This window comes from Pholis gunnellus, assembly GCF_910591455.1.
Source record: "Pholis gunnellus genome assembly, chromosome: 18".
Classification (NCBI taxonomy): Eukaryota; Metazoa; Chordata; class Actinopteri; order Perciformes; family Pholidae; genus Pholis; species Pholis gunnellus.
The window spans coordinates 9261657-9284936 of record NC_136545.1 but is presented as its reverse complement, the minus strand read 5'-3'; the positions used below and the strand labels follow the sequence as shown (position 1 = coordinate 9284936).

The window sequence follows — 23280 nt, the reverse complement described above, 5'->3', positions numbered from 1 at the left end:
TCAAAAGCTGCACTCTGAGTGTCTCAGTCCATACGCCTCATCCAGTGATACATTATCAGCTATGCCATTGACAAGCACAGATCAGAAGAAAAATACACTCATGTATTCACAGAAATACAGTGAAAATAAAGTATTTAAAATCTCATTCTGCATAAACGCATTTCCGACATTGTCACAAGGCAATCTATGCGTGATAACCCTCTTTGCAGAAGTCTGACATGTGATGCTAAAGTAGAACTCGTACTATTGTTATGAACCGAAACTCTAGTTCAAGTTATCTACTTGATTTCCACACACACACCTCTTTGATTTTTTCAAGACCAATGTTCATCATATTTACGGCTTGTAAAATGATATGATTCACACGATGTTGACCAAGCGAAGGCTCAACATAACAGATGGTGTTTGAAATGTTCCTGCCTGTTAGAGTAAACGTTGATCCGACACAGTGTCCAGCCTGTAGACTGCTCACACTCGTTATCAACTACAAATTCTTGGCAGGCAGCAGCAGACTCATTTGTGCTTCTGTTATTGATTAGTAAACTGCCCATTGCTTCAAGTATTTATTGAAGTTATATGTGATGATTTTAAGTATATAACTGGCTAAAGGAAAATGATGACTTTATTCTGTTATGTAAAATTGGTAGTTTGAATTGGTAGTTTGTATGATGGTTGAAGAGTTGTCAATTAATGACATTTGAGTGTTAATAGTAAACCGGCAATCAGAAAAAAACTTTATTTAATTGTATTTTACTTTATTTGTATTGTTTTACCATTTATTTATTTAACTATAACAACCTGTGAAAATTGATCATCAGTGATAAATGTGGTTGTTGCAGCAGGAAATCCAACTTTTGGATGCATGAGAGTTTAAAAATCTGTCTGAATCTGTTCAATTCATTTAACAGAATCTAGGTATTATTCAGCGTAAATGAAAACAATGAGCCTCATGTTACAGAATGGATCTACAGTACATACACACCATCGCTTTCTTTTTATACCTCCAATTATCCGGCCCAGTTTTTATATTTAGCACCATTTATATAAGACTTCCTGTTGATGCATAATGGGCTTGGCAAATGGCATTGCCTCTGCTTAACAACAAAATATGTGACAAAGAGCCTCTGTAACAAGTGGGTGTCAGACAGAATAGTATATATCAGTGAGGTTAAAGAGTACAGATGGCACTCGGAGCAACAGCTTTCAGAGAAAGCAGAGAAGAGAAGTGCTCTCCTGCAAAATACCTCAACATCAGGTCTCAACATTATACAAATTCATCTTTAGCTCTTCACAAAACCCCCAAAAAGATGTTGTCATCTTAAAAATCGGAAATGAACCGTTGTTCACAAGAGGACGTTGAAATTTGTACAGCTTGGTTTCGTTCCACTGACTTATTTCAAAAAGAGACTTTATTTTCAATTAGAAGAGTTAAGTTATTAACTATTTTCCTCAGATTGCATGCAGTGAACTGGGAATGCAGACAGCAGATTCACAGTCAGCAGTTAGATTCAACTAGATTCACCATGTTGCAAGCAGATGGCACACACGCCACCCTGCTGCAACAATCAATCATCCGTTTGTCTCTCCTGCAAATACAATAAGCATATAATGGGACATGAGTCTGACTTGTTGAAATTATACATTCTGATGGACGTGCTTATTCTGACACATCTTCCCATCCAGTTAGGAGTGGATGTCATTTACGAGACACATGGGAGGAAAATTTGTCCTAATTTGCATGTTTGCGTGTGTGAGAGCGTGGCATCAGGGATTACGATGCGACTGTAAGTGAATCATCTAATCCCGGGTTTAGGAACAGCTGGTTGTACAGAGAGCTGCGACTCAACTACTGTGCTCGCAGAGGCAGCAAGGAGGAAGGACCAGAGAAAGAAAAGTGACAAGAATGCGAAGACAGAATGACAGCGGGACAGAAAGGGGGTGGTAGAAGAAAAAAAAAAAAACACAGGGAGAGAGGAAGAAAAAATAATAAATTGTAAAAAGTGACACCGAAAGAGAGAATCTGAAAGGAGGTTGGGGAAAAGAAACCAGGTTATTGGGAGAAACCAGGTTGAAGCAGGACATTGCAGAATATATTTAGATGCACTTCAACAAGCCAGGGCCTTGTTAATCAAGCATTGGTAAGCAGTTCTATGAGTAAACTGTGCATTCTGAAATTGCCACACCAAGCCTCATCCATCAGTTTCTTCTTGTGTGTGTTTAGAAGCACTCCTGACAACAGAACGCAACAAAACAGAAACCTCTGCCTGAATTACACACACACAAAACACACAAGTATTCTTAAAGTGAATCACCATACTTGTTAGATTGATTGCCAAATAATAAAAAAAAGGGGGACAGAGGATGCAATGATGACTGGCCCTTCTGTTTCTGACAATATGTCAGCGGGTCTTTATAGAGACCTCAGGAACCTCTGCTGAGACTGTTAATCCCTGCCTTGTTTGACACGGGCAAAATTTGTTTCATCTGTGCCAGCAGCAACTCACCTCTATTTTTTGAGAGGCCAGCTATATGTCATCCCTGTGCACATTTAAGTCCTATCAGCTCTGTATTTTCCCACTCATGTGGCAAAATAATGCACAAAAGGCCGAGACACACACATACAACCCTGCCAATATAAGAGATTTCTCTTTTAACAGACAAAATCCTGTATCTGTATGCAATCTTGTATATGTCAGGCCATTAATCAACTCAAAATAGATGATTAATGGCCCATCCAAGTTAGGATGCATGGATGGATGGATGGAGATTTCTGGGACTGAATGAAGGAGTGAGGGATGATATAAGGAGAAAAAAAGAGAAAGGGGAATTAAAAGAAATGTCAGCCAGAGATTAATAAAGATAAACAATCTGATGGAGCCAATTAGGACTTCCCCCTGTAACTGGAGTTTGGTTTAACAGGCATACATTTCAGTGTCTCCAGTGAGGGGAAAAAAAAGACCCAAAACCTTCTTAGAAGTTCTTCTCTCTGAGGGCGGTTATTCACTGCTCCAAAGACAATAGACACAAGAATTGAATAAAACTTTCCAAGTGTCCCCCGATGGTGCAGATAGCGGAGAAAGCGGAGAAGACTGCAATAGACTGCAAAGCAAATACATACACAAACCTACAGACACCTGACAGATGATGACAATCCCAGTCAATATTCATTTTGTTCTCTTATCGGCTTACCGTGCGTTAACCGGCATGTGCTTCTGCGTATGGAAAAGTCATACATTTGAGCACAAAGTCAAAGATTTGAAACAAGTTTTAGGTGAACAAACATGTCTATCATACTCGTCTTGGAGGGATTATACTCGTATACTAAAAGCAAGTTGGAGATGTGCAGGTACAAAACTCTGAATGCAACCTGCTCTTTTTCATGACAAGGTCTTTGTGAAATCTCAAACTACATCACAACGAAAATGTCATTCACCATTACATAATTATTGTTCTGTCAAAAAAACTCATTTAGATGTGTTTAATCTCTGTGGCCTTTACAGATATGAACAAATGTCAATCAAACACACTACAGAGACCAAGGACAGTAATAATAATAATCTGTAGCTCAGAAACTGTAATTTTGCCGTCATGTCAAGGTATGCTATCCATGTTTGTAATTGTTTTCAAGATGGAATATGGACATGAGCATGTATTTATGGTCTATCCTTATATGCAGTTCTTAGAGCCCGTGAAATAGCTGCCATGTGTTACTATAGCGACCCCTACAAAGAAGACAATGTCCCTCTAGTGTTAGCTGAGGAATTCCGGCAACTGGCATGTCTGCAGTGAGCATGCACATGCAAAAATACCCGCACATATTATGTACATGTGTGCGTCCGTCTCCATATGTGTGCTTCTCTATTTTTAAACTAATCCCTCAAAGAGCATGGCTCTATTCAGCTTGCTTTACCCTAGTCCAGACAGCAATTCACACAATCACGAGTAGCACTCCAAATTCAGCAGACTGTTAGTGGCTCATTATATTCACTTGATCGCAAGTCGAGTATCAACACTGGACTAAAAGTAAAAGAGGGCTTAATTGCCAGTGACAGTTGGATGGAGACGTATCTTATCCCTGCCACCCACTCAATCTCTCTCGGTCCTCCCTCCCCCTGCTGTCTAATTCTCTTCATTTCACTTGGACCTTCAGAGAAATGAGATCATGAACACACAACGGTCTCGACGTTGACTCCGCAGATGATGAGCAATCGTCCTCGTCCATTACCCTTTCTCTTTTTTCCGTCATCATCCGCTCTGCTATGCATCATGTTTTATAGCGACACACAAGAAGACAGTGACACACATACACACACACAAAACCACATTTTGTATAATTCTGCCAATTTCTGCAAGCACTTTTCAGAGAAGCTTTGTTGTTGCTTTCGGGTTTTCTTGATCATACTATTAAAGCAGCCTATTGGCAGTTCAGTTGGCAGGGCTACAGATTATTGCAGGCTTCAGCATGCGATCCAGCGCAACACCAGAAACCACTGTAATTACAAGATCTGGTCGGCCCTTTGAATAGCAATGGAAACCAAACCCTTGATCTGGTCAAAGACAAGAAGGAGAGGCGGGGCTCCTCGGGTTAAAATAGAACTGTCCACATGGAGTTGATTTGAGGTTTTCTATATGGGAAGCCCCGGAGTGGGTCTGCTCGGGTAATGAAGTCAGTTCAAGCCATTGGAAAAAGTCTATCGCGTGCAACTCTGTTGTGGCATACAGCACTCACTTGCCCACAATATTAAATCCATGACTTCTGTAAAAATCTAAACAGAAATAGGGGTACATCCAATCTCTGCGTCTGCGAATGGAAATGTTCAGATAGCCACACTTTTCTTTTGAAAATAAAAGCAAATATACTGATGAGATGCAACTTAAAGTCCTTGAATCACAGCACATCATTGTACTATTAAACAAGGTAGCACAGCAGAGAGAGAATGAATACATCACATGAAATGTACATACATACATTTCCCCAGTGCACCAGGGGGCGGTTTCACAAAGATAGATCTGGTCATCATAGACTGGCCTGTAGTGTTGGCTCAGTATTAATGAAACGGAGCCCTTAGATAAGTCTGCTTAAAAACAAAATACTACAAAAGTATTCTCTCTCAATCATCCCTTATCAACTAGAAGTGTGTGGCGGTGTCTCTATCTGCAGGGGCCCTGCCCTCTGCCTGTATTTTCTTATTTTGCTGTGTGTCGGGATGTTCCTGGGTGTCAGCCTTTGGGCGCTGTGTGCGTAGTCCCCACGCATCTGCAAGCACGCGTCCGAGATGAAGCTACGGAAATTGAAGACAGAAAAACGCAAAGATAGCAAGTGGACAGAGCTCGTTCCAACACGATAGCAAATCTGGGGTTGACTTTCATTTTTCACACATCCCCAGGCTGTAATAAAAGACCCATGTTTCATTCGCCCACAGAAACGATCCTGAGCCTGACTGATGAGATGGTTGAAGCACTGATCCCTGCCACATTAAGAAGCCTCATCATATCAGCCCTGCTACAGGTCTGCACTGTCTTGAGCTTTTGTACAGTTAAACTGAGTTTTCCCAGTAAAAGGTACTTGTAACTCTTTAATTCTTCTATAACAGTGCGAGACAGGGATTTACGATTTAGGTCAAACACAAGGCCAGAAAAAAATGCAATGTTTATAAATGTATGACCTGCTACTTACAAAGTGTAACTGACAGGCTTTCCCGTCTATATTATCGACTTTAAGTCACGAATTTACCCACATGTTTTTTGGTGTTGTCATTGACGAGAAGTGTTAAAGTCCCACACCGCCATGCTGCAGTGGCAGCCAATAAATATCTTTGTTGAAATTGCCTCTAAGGATATTATGAACTCTGACAATCTCCTCAGAAACTTGCAACTCCTTGGAGAACGGTTACACTTAGCAAAGCCGCGATGACAGATTGGATAGGAGCGGATTGAAGGACCGGTTTCTCCCTCTTCCTGAGAAGCTATGAATGTGCTACATGCTGAACTGTCTCCTGTGCTCTCTGTCAATCATGACACAATGATAGATTTTATGCTGCTGTGCAGTCATCTGCCAATACACATCCATGAAAAAAAAAGGTGTCCTTGCCCTGGATATAAGCCCCTTGATACGGACAGAAAGGTCACACAGTGTGATGGCAGTGGGACAGCGGAGCTAAAAGTATCCTAATGAAAGACTTCACTAGCATTTGGTACTCTTCTACTTATCTGCAGTCATGCCACAGTTGTTTACAACAATTATATAAAATCATCTTACAGATATAACTAAATAAATTAAAGTGTAGCTCTCTCCCTAAAAAAGTATGCGGACACATTTAAAGCAGTCGCAAAGATATATTATTTTATTACTTTCTTTTCATACGTTTCCTTTCTTGACCCTGACTGGTTGATTACTTATTTGAGCACAGCAAGTCCTTCATCGTACTCGACTGTCACAGCATCCAGTTTTCTCTTTGAGCCCCCTCCACCCCTGGGCCTCTGGGTGTAATCAGAAGAACCCATGTTGTGCCGGAGGAAGAAAGCCTCCCATCTGGATTGGAAGAGGAGAAAATTGAACGAAAGGGACTGAAAGACTGAAAGGGAAAAATATGATACTGGTGAAATGTGCACTCATGGGAGGCAAAGAGAGAGCTAACGAGGGCTGGTGGTACTGGTGCCGGGCAGGCTAGCTGCATGTGAACTCAATATTATGAGGCCTAGCAGGAAGGGAGAGTAAGTAGGACTCGCGGTGGAAGCTGGCGGAGGAAGGTGGCGTCTACCAGGCTTTTCTTTTTTTCTCTCTCTCTCTCTCTCTGCCATACAGTGCAGGCCAGATGGTGTTCTCATTGAAGAAATTATAAAGCAAAATGAGAATTAGAAGCAGACTGGCATGGTGTGGTTGTCCCATCAGGCCGCACACTTGTTTTATTTATTAAAAAAATGACAGAAATAACTTGTTCCTCACTGAAAGAGATTAAATGCCACACAGACGGTCTTCACGGTCAGTTTCTACAGGATTAAATAGTATTTTAGCTTCTTTTATCAGCAGCAGATCTGGTTACCTCACTCTATCTTATGGCAGCTGCTAACGCAAGCAAAGCGTTGCTTCCAAACTGTCCTGTAAAGGAGCTCAGTCGTTCTGTGCTCGCGCTGAAAACAGCAAATCAGGAGTAAAATTATATAATGAGCGAAGTGCAGATTACATTATAGCTGTTATGTAGCAGTTATGTAGCCGTTCCCTAAAATGCTGCAATTCCAAATTGGTGCACAGCAGTAATATAGTAATATATAATATATATATATATAACAACAAAACTAGGAGCTTGATGCATCAGAGCTGTGCTAAAGTTTGTGGTTCAGCTAATTACAGTCACGGTGAACAGTAGTTACAAGGAGAGATAGATACATTTAGCGCTCAAGCTCGACTAAAAGCCAAGCGATGCAGCACCGTGGCTCTGGAGTGAAATGGGGCCGGGGAGCAGCAGAGCTGGAGATCAGGACACGGTTCTGTTGGTAGAAGGTTGCTTTTGTGGTCCGAGTCCCAAATGTATAGCACTTATGAACACAACTGGGCCCGAGATGGGAGAACCCACTCAAACCCTCAACAACCAATTATCCTGCTCTCAACAGCTGAGAGCAATTTCATCTAGGCAGGAGAAGTCTTATTTGAAAGTCAATCAGGCAGTCACGGGGGAGGAGTGCGTCTGCGGACGGGTGCTCATCTGTCTGTCCAACTCCCTTGGTCACCCTAAACCCCTTTACACTGAACCAACAATCTGTGTCTGCCTTTGTTAACAAGATCAGTTATCACAGTCTTCTCCAGTGCTTCTCCAGTGTTTGGATGTTCTGTTTTTAAACACTGTGAATTGAATATTTGGGGGGTTTGGCTTGTTGGCTAAAAAAAAACATTTTGTCACTTGAGCATTGAGAAACTGTTCTGAGATTTTATGGACAAAACAACAATTCAGAGAAAAGAAAAATCAAGAAATAATTGGCAGATTAATCAAACAATGACACTAAGCATTAGTCACCACCATACTATTGAATTCCACTCTTATTGGGCAGTAAAGATGCTTAGACACAACATCTCTATTTTACAGCACATGGGCGGACACATCCATGTTAAAGACTCGTTCCAATTAAAATTGAAAGTTTACAACTATGTTAACATGTCCAAATGGAGTTTTGTATATGCTATAAGACATGTCATGAGCGAAATAAGCAGCCAACGCCATGGTTGAGCATTTCCACCTTCGAACTGCAGTGCACCCATGACAGTCTCCTAATCCTGGATTCAGACAGCCAGGGTTGCATACGTCAAATACCGAAGAAACCAATTCCGTCAACTTGTAGGTTGGAGCTTCTTCTATCATTAGCGTAACGCGAGGCGTAACAAGGCATAACAGAGGAGAAGCCAGGTGTAGCATTTTCACTCACTTCAAAACGATGGCACAGAATACACTCCAACAGCTGGATGCGCACCGCTCAACCTAGCACAAACAGCGGTGGTGGGGGGTGTGGGTGTGTGTGTGTGTGTGTGGGGGGGGGGGGGGGAATTCAGAAGTTATCAATGGAGGAGAAACAGCATGTGCTTCTAGCCCCTTTTCAGAGGTGTTTGTACTTTTTAAGGTGGGAAAAAAACATTTTAATCAAAATATTAATCATAGCAAATATTTTTGAGAATGTTAAAACTGGTTAAAAAGTGAAAGCTATTCAGAATAAACTCAATAGCATTTCAAAATCTGTCATTTTTCAATCTTAAACCTAAAAAATAAATCCTAGTTTAAACTGGAGTAAACAATACTTGGATGTCAACACCAAATGCACTTTTCTCCAATAATATGTAAAAGGTTTGTCTGTGCTGCCAATCTCGTTGATAATACGGATTCAGCACTCAGCAGCTTTAAGGCCATTTTCATTATTTTGGTTTGCAGTTTTATAAGAAAATAAAACTGAGCAGCTGCTCTCAGCAAAGGAGCTCACACAAACCAGTGGTACAGCATGAAATGATGAAGGGCAGAAGTAAACAAATTGCTGATGAGCAGAGATGAATACCTCTAAACCACAAAACACAAGTTGTTTTCGACAAAAGTTGGTGAACCAAACCAGGAACAAAACAGCAGTGAATGTCCCACTTACACTGGATGTGTTGTGGGAAAAAGAACTCCAGTGATGCCCACCCCACACTGCCCTGTTTCTGCTGGATGAACAAAAAGCCAAGTGTTTGCTCACACACTCAAACAAAGCTTGATAGAGGATAAGGCGGTATCAAGGCAGCTTTAAGGATTGCCTGTCCAAACAGCATTCGCATCCAACAACAAACATGACGAATCTCTAGTGTAAAAACAAGTTTAACGCAACTACTTGTATCAATGAAAGGATTGTAACAGTATTTAGCAGTGATTAATGCATACCTACCTACAGCTGTGGACCTGTGTCTTTGATTGAACCATGGCAACCTTGTATTTGAACAAAAGTACAACAATGCTGTTTTTAAAGACAAGTAATATGCTGTAAACCCCCTTTGATCACCCGGGGATGTGTCCTCTCCCCTTGTTGTCTCCTACAGCTGTACATCCTCACTGTGACCTGATGGAATTTGTAGAGGACACATAGCTCCACTCTGTGCACTCAAGTCCTAAACAACACCATGTGAGGGACGATTCACGTCTGCAGTTAAGAGTATCTCAGACCAAGGTTGTCTCCTGGCAGCACAGATACAGAGGGAGTTAGAGGGGGTCCAGCAATAGAAATACCTCAGCAAAGTCTTTACTAATAGAGGTTCATCATCAAGCTTCTGTAACCCCCCCCCCCCCCCCCCCCCCAAAAAAAAAGAGCCAAGAACAAGATACTGAAGAGCTAGAAGTTGGATGAGCAGCATGAACATGAATCCATCCATCCAAATGAGAAATGCATGTTGATATTAGAGGCATTAACACAAACAATTAATTAGGATGTTGTCTCAAGAGTTACTAATTAGGAGATACTTGTTTTATCTGCAGGTGCTCTGCTCATTAAAACTCCAAAGCTGAAATATACTGCGAGTCTACCCTATCAATGAAAATACCACTGCATAGCTTTAATTTGCTCGGATAAAGTGCATTGGGGGTGATTCTAATTTGTTACCATAACATGGCCTGTTTTATTTAATTTGTTCAGCGGGAACTGCTGCTCCACGACTTCTCATGTCAAACAGCCCTATTTTGAATGCAGTAGCCTACTTGTTCAAACTTGGCATCAGGTGACAAGTCTTTTGAAGGCATGACTGAGAAGAGGAAATAGCCAACGTCTTATGGCTCGGTTTGTCACACTGTGCTGGAAGTGAGCCACTCATCAGTGCAGGATATATGTCAGCATGCTGTGGGGGAGGTCGATAATCCGCCAAGGCAAAGACATTTGCGTGTATTTAATGCAAGCCCTTACAGAGATCTGCGTTGCTTTGGAGAACAGGCTCCGGTTTTTATGTTCAATCACATCCAACCCCCCCCCCCCCCCATGGAACTGCTACGAGGTGTTGAAATTCTGATCAAGTATGGAGAGGACAGCGTTTGCCTACGACATCCAAAAAGTAGGGCAAACTGGGGGTCTGGTAACACACTTTATGCTGTGTCAGTGGTGGTATCAAGTGCAAAAACTTCATGTGCAGTCTTATTGGTCGCAAAAGTTCCTACCCTAGAAAAGATTTAAAAAAAAACTTACCACTCCGGTGTCCAGCTGCTCGTTAGTCAGAGAAGGAGCCGCTCCGGTCAGAGGTAAAAACCACAATATCTGCACCAACAGCAGCATCTCTGGTGAAATATTCCTCATCCACTTGTGAAGCGCCACAGAAATCATGATGCCCTATGACAGGCGGATCCTGCAGGGCTCAGACACCGACCCCGACAGCCGCATCCACGGGGGTAAATCACACGCCGACACTTGCGTAAAACGTGTCCGTCTACCTCACTGTAGAGCGCAAACACATGAAACACATTAAAACCGGCGGCGGTGAGATCGGTTAGGATTTACAAGTTTTTCCCCACACAAAACGGGACTTGTAACTACTACGTGGTAAATCTCAGGTTTGAAAAATGGTGTATTCTTGTCCTATATGAAGTCCATCAGGGGTGATACCCCTTGCAGCAAAAAGCGCGAGCTCCCCTCCTGCTTGTGCAGTCTCGAGCTCTGGAAAATGAAAGCAGCGGCGTGCGGTTTTGTCCAGAGCAGCGGCAGAGACGGCACGTTGACGCACACACGGTGAGAATGGGGTTCTTCGGCTCCACGGAGTCATGGAGAGGAGGGAGGGGCCGAGGAGGGCAGTTCAGCGCCTTCTCAGCCCATTTGAACACAACCGGATTCATGACGCGCCTCGTGCGCAATTTGAGTGTCTCAAGGGTTGAGACCGAAAGACATAATTTGCCTGTGTTGCTTTATCATCGTTGTTTGACAAATGTCTAAGTGTCGAGTGGGTCTGACATGCCTTGGAGAAAGACCAGTTTTGAACATGCATTTTATTGCATCTTTATTGACACCCAAACCCCAAAATAGGCACTATGTGAGCAAAATATAAATATAAATAATGAAGGTATTATTAAGAATAGAGCTCTGTTCCAAATTGCATACTTTTTATTTTTACTTACAGTAAATACCACAGATGTCTTTACAAAGTATGTACAGTTGCATGCAGTATGAATTCAATTGGGCCAATTACTACTTCCTTATAACATGGCATGTTGTTGTTGGCATGATTGTTGGCATGATTCAATTTCACAAAGGTTTTATCCTGAAGTCCCCCTCCTCGTCATTGTAAATGTCTGAAAAGTAAAGCACAGAATGGATACAAAACAAAGATCATTCAGTATAAGACAACAATCCAATACTATTTTATATTTGTCCTGTATAAGATAAGATAAGATATTTTTTGTCCCGCAGGAAAATTAGTCTTGGGCTCCAAGTCGCTGCATCACACAATACACTTGCCAGCAGCACAGTCCACATGCACGCATAGAACATAGATCATACATGCATAAACATGCTTAATATACATGTCGACAATAGTTACAAATAATAAAATAATAAAGCCAAGTGTGTTCAACACAGATAATACATAATCAAGCCACACTGTATTAATCCCCAATAAAATCATACTACTTACTGCTATGTCATATTTTAATGGAGGAAGGAATTAATACATTTTTGTACCGATTTAGCCTGCAGATTGGCATTCTGAACCGTCTGCCTGAAGGCAACGTCTGGTATTCTGGTCAAAGCTGCGACAGGGTTTTAAATGATAGGCATGATTGAGATAAGGCAGTGGCAAGGAATGTAGAGAGAAGGAGTAAGTAGCCTATTTCTTTAGTCTTGACATTCTGAATGCAGCCTCGAGTCAAACTGACTGATTTGGGGTTTCTCAGAGAGAAATCTTTAACTAGATCACTACATAATCATTTCACTATTTTCTTTCCAAACCTCAGTTAATCAATGCCATATGTATCATCTTTGTCATCTTTTCAGGACATGTGGCCAAAAGATGTCAATCAAATTGGTTTTTTTTAGAAAGCAGGGACAAATATTGCTACTACTATAATGATAAGGACGCTGTAATGATGATACAGACTTTGAATTAAGATGTTGACAGTAAGCATTCAAAGAGTTAAATTACACCAAATGAAATATGCATATCAGCGGAAGCTAAGTCACTGAAGTATAGAAACTACATATGTTTCTGAAGTGCAAAGACATTTTATTTTTCTACCCCTCATTACACTTCTATTTTCACCATATTTGAGAGAACATCAGAGGAAAGCACAAAACAATTTGCTGAGCTGCAGAGATAATTATTGCATGAAACAGTGGTATCATCCCACTGCTTTCTTCCTCTGAGAAAAGACTAATGTACTTATTTCTTTCTTTTGTCTTGCATAATATTAAAATCCACCAGGTAATAAGGAAACACACTGTGCTGACTAACAATCGCTAAGAGCTACATGCCCCTACAGCATATTAACCATTTAATGGCACCACCTCATGGTTGATGCGCCAGTACATTAAAGAATTGAATTAAATATGAACTGAGAGACTGTTGATTGTGTTAAATTCAACATGCTCTTGTTCTTGGTAACAACAGACACACATGCACAGATACACACATCACCAATTCTTATTCAGATCCTTTACAGCAGTCATTCATCATTGGTCCAGAAGGGAAAGACATGAAAAATATGTTTTCTGCTCAGCAGCATGAAGTTCTGCTGTCTTAGAGCTGAAGGCTTAAAACTTCTCAAGTTCACTGCCTCCAGTCCCAGTTAGATTTGTCGTATAGCAGCAATATTATGATAATTGCAGCAGCTGAATATTCTGTCTCATCTGTCTGCTGACAAAAAGAAGCTTCAGTCATTCAGTTTACCATTAACAGAAGGTTAAAACATCAATTTACGGATCTCAGGCTGCTGTCCACGTTTTACCTGAAGTGCTTCACTATCATCAGACTAATTCCCAGAGAGCGTTAGCACATTTTCTTTGGTCAAATAATTATTGGAAAACCCATTTCTCAGTGTGGACATGGATTGAATTAATATTTGTTGCCTGCCATTATCACACACGCATTTTAATATTTATTGCAGCATTTTGTGCCAAGTTGGCTGTAGGCCTCTTGCACTGCTGAGGTTAAAAGATAGATGAATATTGTCAAATATCTGTCTTCACCATTGCATACTGCCCTGTAGCATCACTGACGAGTGACGGAAATGTTTTTGTGTGGCTTAGTGGGATTTTGTGTGAACATGGAGACAGTGTTGTGCAATTGTAAATATGAATAATGTGTCATGCATTATTGTCTTTCATGTTATTCTGTGTGTTTAAGCTGAATCATGAAGACATGACAGCATCTTTGGAATGGGTTGCAACACATTTTCACTCAATAACAATATATTTTCGTATGTAGCATTATTTAGCCACGGGTCACTGACCGGTATTTGATGATTTGGTAGTGAGAGCGACCTGGTGAAATGTGAATGCTGCCTCTGAATAGGGATGATTGAACACCTTGTCCTAGTAAAGTTAAATAGGCACATAGATAAAGCTCATTAAGTGTGTATATATATGTATGTATGTATGTATGTGCTCTGCATGGGTGCAAGATTAATGTGGAAAGCTACCACTATCAAAAGAGGTTCCCATCATCTACATGCTAACAGAAAATACACTCTCTCGTGCCTCTTAGCTTTTGTAAAACCATTACCAAACCATTTAAAAAAGGATAAACATACAGTATAAATGCAATATTTAGCAATATAGTATCATCAGTAAGAATCAACATGGCATGGCATTTCCCGATACAAATATAATCCACCTAATCATTTCGGAAATCATATTCGACCAATCATTTGGCAGAGCGACTCGAAAATTGGCATCTGTCTACATTTCCTTCCATATGCTATATCCATTTTATGAAAACAGAAAAAAGTCCACAGAGATTTTTTTCCTGCTATTTTAATAAGCATGTCCAGTCTGGTGCAGCAGTGACCAGTGAAAGATACAGTCCTTTTTCTGACCCCTAAACGTTCTGTTTGTGGTGTTTGACACAGAGTTTTAGTTCCCCTTGGGATACGCCACCATGCATATATGAACCAAAATAAACTATTTTTAGCCTGCCAGTGTGCATGAGCTGTAATGTAAATCATGTTTCCAATAACATTATTTAGTTTGGAGGACTTGTCAATATCACTCGGACTGTAAAATAAATGACGTCGCTGCCCCCAGAGCATCTCCTTCCACACCCACATCTCTCTCTTCTTCCTCGTTCTCTCAAAGTCTGTCTCACCCACTCTTTCTGTCACAGACTCACAGACTTTGATGTACAGTTCTAGTAAGTCGTCGGGACAGCGCCCCCATAAAATCCACGGTGTACACACATGAGGCGTTTCCAAAACTTTATGCACACTTTCAGTGAGTGGGCCATGCTTGGGGAAATAATCCATAATGAATGATTGTGTCTTCTAAAAATGGGGACAGCAGAAGAAGCCAAGAAGTGTCAAAAAAACAAATAAGCACATTGCTAGACGCTTATTGGTTCTAGCGACAGAAAGGATGGGTCAGTCTGTCAGAACACCGCTTTGGTTCGGACTGAGATATTTCAAGAACAATTGGATGGACTGCCATGAAATTTTCTACAGACATTCATGGTCCCCGGAGAATGAAGTCGTGGGTTTCAGTTCTTCTTGTACTCTGTGGACAATTTTACAGCAATATTTTTATTTCATCCAGAGAACAGTGGTTTGGAGACTCATAACTCCTTATAAAGCATGCCATTACTTCTCTTCTCTTTAGTCCTCAGCAGTAAAAACATCACGTTGAATTCTCTCTGAAACTGCTCTGAAACAACTCCATGTTTACTTTGTTCTTCCACCACGTGAATATAAAGTGGCTGAGGCCGGCTGTTTTGTGTTTGTCACCCAGGGGCGACTGATTGTGGCCACTGCACTTACAGTGACATCACATGTGAAGCCTCTTAACTGATCCCTGCTCACACGCACTTCACTCTAAGTTACACCCTCAGCTGTGGAGGGCACTTCTTTTTAAGGGGGGGGGGGTATAAATAGGCAACCTGTGGGAAATTCTTGCCGCTCTCCTCCATAAGCAGGAAGCACAATCATAATGCATGATAGACGGCCCGCTCACACGGCTGTTGTGTCTTTCGATGTGTAAATTCAAATCATCAAGTACATTTTGTTTCAAATTTCATATTTAAAGTTTTAACTTTTAACCAACATGGTGACAAGAGCATGCATGAAGTTCTATGTAACAGCTGACAATGTGTTAAGATGGAGTTTAAATCTATATGATGTTTACACTTTCTTATGCATGTTGCCTTTGATTTAGGTTGTAAGACAAGGCCAGTGCAAGCTCAGTCTGAGGGTTTATTAGTTAACTTCCACTCCACACAGGTTTCCATGGGTCTTTTGTCATGCTTTTGAGCGTCTGTATCTCTGTTGTCTAAGCAAATGTACTCAGTACCTTTTTTAAAAATATTCATACAACGCCTACTAACGCTCCATTTTCCCCAAAGCTATTTGAAGGACATTTACCCGCATGCTCATAAATCGCCGTCTCTCCTGTGGCATCCCCGACAGTCACAGTGATTTAAAGTAACATTTTACAGGTGACCATGTGTTCACTGTCACCTGTAGCTTCGTATGAGGTCAGCCAGGATGTCTAAGGAAGGTGATGATTCGGGACACAAGAAAGCTCAGTATGACATTTCTTTAAGCCGGGCTCAGACAACAGGAAATCCTAACCTGCATCACATACACAGGGAGAAGCATATGTACTTCTCTCTAATGTCAAACATGCAAACACAACAATATGTGAATGGGGAAGATAGATGTAAACGAAATAGAGATAATAATAATAATATGAATAAATTGTGTAAAATATATAAACGAAGAGCATATTGAAGAGTTTGGCCTTCCATAAATCTCCGATCTTCCTGTTTGACCTCTGTTCCCTCTGCACTAGTCCTGTTTTATACTCAGTGTGTGACAGCAGGGAATATATCAGGATTATATTTGTTTGCAATGTAATGTAAGATTTGATAATTGCAGTAATCAAAAGTTGATTTGAATGCTAAGTCATACTCAGCCACGATGTCATTTCATTCAATTTTGACTTCCCTGTTGATAAAACATATTTGATAAAACATGTTCATAAGGCATACTTTACTGTTGAAATTCAAGATAGAGATAACTTTACGTCACACGGCAGCTGGATTCTCGTTATATCAGAGATCATACAAAACTCCATCTTGTCAGGCTTCAAGTAATGAGTTTGTATCCAGACAGCAAGTGGCAGGACCAATCAGCGTCCTGAGGGGAGCTACTGGCAGCTACAGCCGTGGCTTAAGTGTGTGTGATGCAACAAAAAGTGGCGACTGTTGGTTCAATCAAAACAACAATGCTGCTAACGAGGTTAGAGTAGATGCTGCTATTGCATCAGTTTTTTATCAGAACTGTAGAGAGTATTTGTTCGGTTAAAGAAGAGCAAAGAACTCTTTTCAACTGTTCTCCCGACTGACTTCGGCAAGCGTTTGATTGACAGATGGTTAATCCGATCACCTGCCAAGTATCTTTGAAAGTGTCTGCCCATTCAAACAGTTTAAAGCGACGGCTTTTCAGACGGTTTTGTGTGACAAACCGTGTGGTTAGATTTTTGTACCCCGTTGGACAGTTCCGTTCTGCTCAGGGATTTGACGGATGATTAATGAGGTTTCCACAGAGTGAGGCAAGGGGAAGAAAAGCTGGGCCTGGACTATTTATGTCACTTGGTGACCTCACTCTGGTGATGAGAAAGACAACAAGAAGTGTGTATAGGTATACATTAAACAAAACCCACACTCGCTTCCATTTCACTAAGATGTGATCCAAACATTTTAGTAACTCTTGTTGTCAGAAGTCATAAACATTTTTTTTTTTAAAAGGCAGACACAACATAAAACTGATGGCATAAACAAATGGGTGCGTCACGTCAAAGAACAACAAAGGGGAGGAAGCGGAGCTTGAGAAGTGTCACTTCAGTATGTGGAGTACTGTACTCCTCTTCCCATCCTTCTATCTATAATCACTGACTTCCCATCAGCCCCTGTTCTTTTCCACAGTTTAAATTAAAGCTAAACTCATCAATTATACTTTAGTCTGATCTTACTGTGTGTTATTCCCTGGGAGACCTCCACCTTGTATCCAAATGTGATGAGGTAGATTTATGGGTGACCTAAAATCATGCGGTGGCTCTACAAAGCAGAAGTTCCCAATAGCGAACATGGTGTTCCCTCAATCATCCTCCCTTTAATTAATGGCCAAATTAATCCAATTAGGGCCCTGAAGTGGATTTATAGCGTTGTGATGAATTATTCATTACAGGTTACAAATGATGTAGAAGAACAGAGGAGGTTGTACAACTATGATAGTCATGTTTAATTTATAGCTCGCTCAGCTTGATTTCATACAAGATGCAGCACACTCTGCTCACTGTTTGCTGCCAAAAAGGTTCTGCATGTGTGAAACGCACATTGATCTCAAGATGTGTTTGTGATTAGTGCCAATTGTATGATTAGACCCCTGATTAAATCTGTAACACAGCCGAGCTGCGGCACAGCATAATGAAATCTGATATCCTGGCTGAGAGAGGGCTGTATGCAGACGAGCAACATTACTGCTGTAAAATAGATGAATGGCCGGAGAATCTCCTCGATATTGGACGGTGAAGTGAGAAAGGCCAAAAGGTTGTGCATGCAATAGATATGCACCTTTCTTCTGTCCTTGTTAATCAGACTAGAGAGTAATCTCGATGGCTCTTCCTGCACAGCGGCTCTGTGAGAGTTGTGTCCTAGATTGGAAGTGGTTCTTTGAAACTGTGCCGGGGGCTCACATGCCCAGAGGTAATCTTTTTCTCCTCAGCTTCCATGTCCTTCCAGCTGCACACAATGGCAGTAAACACAGCATGAAAAAAACAACTAGTTGATTTCTTTCGAGAAGTTAATATTTGTGTTTCTGTGGGTCAGGGCATGGCTGTGATTTGTTTAACTCTAAACAAAGTGCTACTCTGTATTACCTGTACTACATACGGACAGGCTCCTACTGTCCATATGTTGAAGTGTCCTTGAACGAAACACCGAACATCAAGTGGCTCCCCGGGCATTTTAAAACAGCCCACTGCTCCTAAAATGCTTAGGATGGCTTAAATGCAAAGGTCACATTTCATGTATGAACCTTTATGACAAATTTAATAAAGTTTAAAGCTTGCGTTTTAAGTTTAACTCCAGCAGTGCTTTCCCTTTTGCTTATACAGTATGTGTGGGCGTATAGGGTGAGCTAATTGACTTAATTTCTCAAATGTTAATACGTGTCAGCACAGGGAGGACTAGTTAATATTGCCTGCTCTCCCACAGTTCAACGGTGCTGTGACCCTGACAGATAATAAAGAGCTGAACAATAGGGGACGCAGCCAAGTGATGCATCATGGAAACAATGTTCTAGTCATTCTGTTGTTCTCCTTTTTCTTCAGCTTTTCATCTCCTCCCCACACATCATCCTCCTCAAACATCGCATGACATTCTTTCTTTTAAAGTTGTTCTGTCTTCTGCCAAAAGAGGGCATTCACCATTATTGTAGGTTCAGTAAACAAGTTTCAGAAAGCTCAGAAAGAAATGTATGAATGGGAAGCCAACAAATTTGGACAGAACACAGATGAACTGCTGATTATACACCAGACTCCCTTCAGTAATTAATAAAGACTGGTTGTGTTGCCAATGTTATTTTTAAATGTTATACTTTTGTATTATTCATTTCTGTTTCATTTTGTCATTAATATGCAAAACACACACATTATTAATTCCCAGATTTGATGAATGAAACATGAAGATGATGAGCCCAGATTTAGGTATTGAGAGACCGGAGATTCTGCCAAGTAATGAAATAATCTCTCACAATACTGTGTTTCCTTCCTGGAAGATTTCATCAATCCCTTGCCAGAGTGTAGGATGTAAAACAATATTCAACAACTATGGAAATAAGTTTAAAATCTTCTCAAATTAACATATCAGCTGTGCTCCGGCCATGCTTAGACCTTTACCCTAAAAAATGTCAGGTTTGAATTCTGCTTTGATCAAATTAGCAGCTTATTCTGGCCCCAGAATGAGAGAACAAGCACAAAGTTAAAGTATCCTTAACCTCGCTTTGCCAAACTAAAGCTTGTCAGAAAAATAATTATGGTCCCAGCTATTAATAATATGGAGCACCATGATATGTATAAGCTGTATTCATATTATATGCTACTCGACCACATTTAAGACCTGGAAGTTTGCCAAGTTTAAGAACCAATCGCTTTCTATCTCAGTCTCTCTCTTTGTGTATTGTTTTCATGTCAGTTGTTGTACATTTGTGTGGGTGTATTTGTCTATTGTGGCCGTACATCAAACCAATTGTGAACTGTGAAGCAATTATGTAAAAAGCATATTTGAAAGAGCAAACCCATAATATTGTTCTGCTCTGAGAAACACAGTATTTTCGGCATCCCAGATGTACCTTCATATGAACAAGGACTGCAGTTACAATGCAGCAAAATAAAACTAACCAAAGCGCTAATAGTCTACATAACACCATCCTTCCATTTGGAAGATTAGTCTTTGTGACTTGGGATTTCATTCTTGCATTAATCTTCCTTGAGTAATTATAGGGAGACTTGGATGCAAAGACCCCAGTTCATAAAACAACTTTCAGCTATTTTTATTTGGGGTCTACAACCAAACACAATAGACTTAGTGCCCAAAACTTCTGGTGTCAGTAAGCCTCTCTCTGATGATACAGAGTTCACTCACAATTTTTGCTTTCAGACATTCCAGGTCCCTCCAGGCAGAACAATAATGGATGAATAAGCATATTAAAAGAGCTTATATGAGCACAGTTCTTACAGTATACAGTAATGTAATGTAAAGCCCTGCATTATCATGATGTGGCCTGCATAACAATGGTTATGTATTGTGACTATAGCTCCAGGAAATAGGTGGAACCTGCTAATTGGGCACCTTAACCGTGATCATTTATTTTCACAGATCACTTGTGCATTGGTGGACCCGATGAGCTTGCTTAAAATGTGCAGACAAGTGAACCAGTGGGGGTAATGGTTTGAGGACTCCACCTCAACTCTAGATTAGGTGGGTAACAGAGAGGACTTTTTCTATGACATGCCTGCTTTCCACTTTTATGGGGGAAAGTAGGAATGTCAAAGAGTTCTCATGTTTTCCATGTTCTCAAGGAATAAAACATATACTCTCATATTTTAATTGTTGTGGCTGAGCCAAAAACACCGCAGGACTCTGCTGACCACCGACTGCTAACAGCTAACTAGCTCTCCTGTTGTCAACATGAAAAGATGCGCTCCTTTGTAGTCAGCGCTGAGTTGAGTTTGTAATTTGCTAAGCAATACAACTGCTGAAATGTTTGATCAAATGAACACAAACCACAATTGTCTCTCTATGAACGTAAATAGTTATTCCTGCTGTCTGTTTAGTTACATTAGCCAAACACACCAAGTGCTAACTATCTCCCCTCCTACCTACATAAGAAAATGCGCTCCATTGTAGTCAGCGCTCAGTTCAGTTGATCATTTGCTTACATACGTGTTTGATACATACATACATACACGCAATTGTCAAGAGTCCAAACTGAAGCAGTTGTTTATCACTTGCAGCCCCCACCAACGGGTAAGAGTAGTGATTAGTCAGCAGTCAATGACAATATAGAACAGTCAATAAAATGCACATGCACAAACACGACCTAATAGACTACATAATCTCCTGGTGGAGATATGTGCATTTAAAAAAAAGTTAAAGGGAACCATATCATGTTTTAGTTTGGGTATATAACCCCCAAAAATGCGTGTTGTATCATTGTCTGGTCCAGGGCTACCAGCGTGGCCTTCGGTTCCTCCTTCTTTAGTCCCGTGGACAGCTCAGGGTTCACATAGAGGACAGAGACATTTCAGCCATGTTATTTTTACAAACACATTTCAGGCTACGTTGTCAGCCGTGGCATTTTGTAGGCAAAGTCTGTGAAGTGGTCCGAGGGAGTGGAGAATGCTGCATCTGATGTCCAAAACCGGTGGTTCTTTGTGGCTTCACAAATGCAGGCTGAACACACATCCTGCATCCTTGCCTCGTGTTGCAAGACCTCTGCTGTCAGTTCCAGCAGGTCCTGATTCTCCTCTGAGGCTCCCACTCTACCTGCTGTCTGTGACTTTCGAATATGTCCCCAGAGGATAAAAGGGCCTGTTGGGAATCCTTCCCTGGTAATTGAATCTTATGATGATTGGTAAAGGAATGGTTTACAGCTGGTGTTTTGGGACCAGCATCACAATGATTTCTGCCCAGGAGCTACTAAAACATGAAAAGTATAAGTATTTTAAGCGTGTAATGGTGAAACCCTAATCCATCTGGATCAGTTCCAACAGCCTCTTCACATTAAGGAATTGCCAGAAACCAGTTGACATGGGTTTTATTTCCCCAGCTTTCTTTTGTACCAAGAAATACCTGGATTAGCATCCTCCTTCAGTATTTTGGATTGCTCCTGTAGCTGTGCCTACGGTGTAGAAAATTGTAAGTCGCTTTGGATAAAAGCGTCTGCTAAATGACTGTAATGTAATGTAATGTAATGTATTTTACCAGGCTCTATAGAAATAGCATCTTGCTATTCCTGTTTTTTTTAATGGAGAAGACGGATGACCTTTTGGCTTGAGGACACCCATTTTGAATGTTATTGGCCCATTCAGTTGTTATCACCACCATTCTAATGCTTCATACGAGACAAACTGCACCTATGTGAAACTATCGCAGTTTTCAACATGTAGTTTACATTGTGTGGTTCAGGAAAAGTAAAAAAAAAACATGTTTTGGGGGTTAAAATAAGTACATACTGTACGTCACCTCACTTGCTTCTGCGCTCCCGTCATAATCACTATTTGCTTAACTTTGTCCTCTTGTATTCATATCGTTGATCAACCATGTCAATAGATGATAACGGCCTTCTGAACCCACTAGTAGGTGTAGCTGGCCCCTTCTAACCCATTTCTATGAGGTTGATAACCACTTATATGCCCATTCAATCGGCTGATAACATTTGAAGCAGGTGTTGAATGAATGGCTGAAGAGAAAAAGGTTGAAGTGTCAACAAAACAATTAGTGTTCAATTAGGGCCAATTTGGACAGTGTCGAAAGGTTAGACAGACCAATCAACCACCACCTCTGTAATTAGGGACTTTATCAGCTGGCGGGAGAAAAATATTAAATCACCAGTAAAAAAATATAAAAAAACATGAAAATCCTGGATGAAGTATGTAACCCAGATAATAAGAGTTTCATGGACAAACCATAATGCAGAATACTGTGGATTAGAGCCATAAGGATGCGCTGAACCTACATGAAAAACGACTACAAATGATATGCAGCTATAGTGACTCATTTGAAGGCATTATATGAAGACCGTTTCAGCTGGCTTGTGGCTTACTGCAGATAACGAGATTTAAGAGATGATGAAAGGCCCAAGAGATTGGAGGAAGACTCCGTGCCTGAACACATTGAGAATCCACAGCCAACAGCATGCAGTGAGTTAAGATAATAATTGAGTGTAAACGTCAGGACCTACAATAGAATTGGATGACATGACATTTTTATTGCAGATGACGCTTCTGGGAAAATATACTAGCTCTAACACTAATAATGTAGTTTACGACCAAAGTCAGTAAAGTCATATACAAGCAGTTTCACTCTCTTAA

At 40.8% G+C, this 23280-nt stretch overlaps 1 protein-coding gene across 1 annotated transcript in view; it reads right to left on the bottom strand.

The window, feature by feature from the left end:
* Window positions 1-10815, bottom strand: part of LOC306710806 (matrix metalloproteinase-17-like) — a gene marked incomplete at both ends in the record, with an annotated part of 58934 nt that extends 48119 nt beyond the window's left edge. The window contains one exon of the mRNA XM_079179502.1: window positions 10681-10815. Within this exon, the coding sequence (XP_079035628.1) occupies window positions 10681-10815 (135 nt within the window). The remainder of the gene's footprint in view (window positions 1-10680) is intronic.
* Between the last annotated feature and the right edge of the window lie 12465 nt (window positions 10816-23280).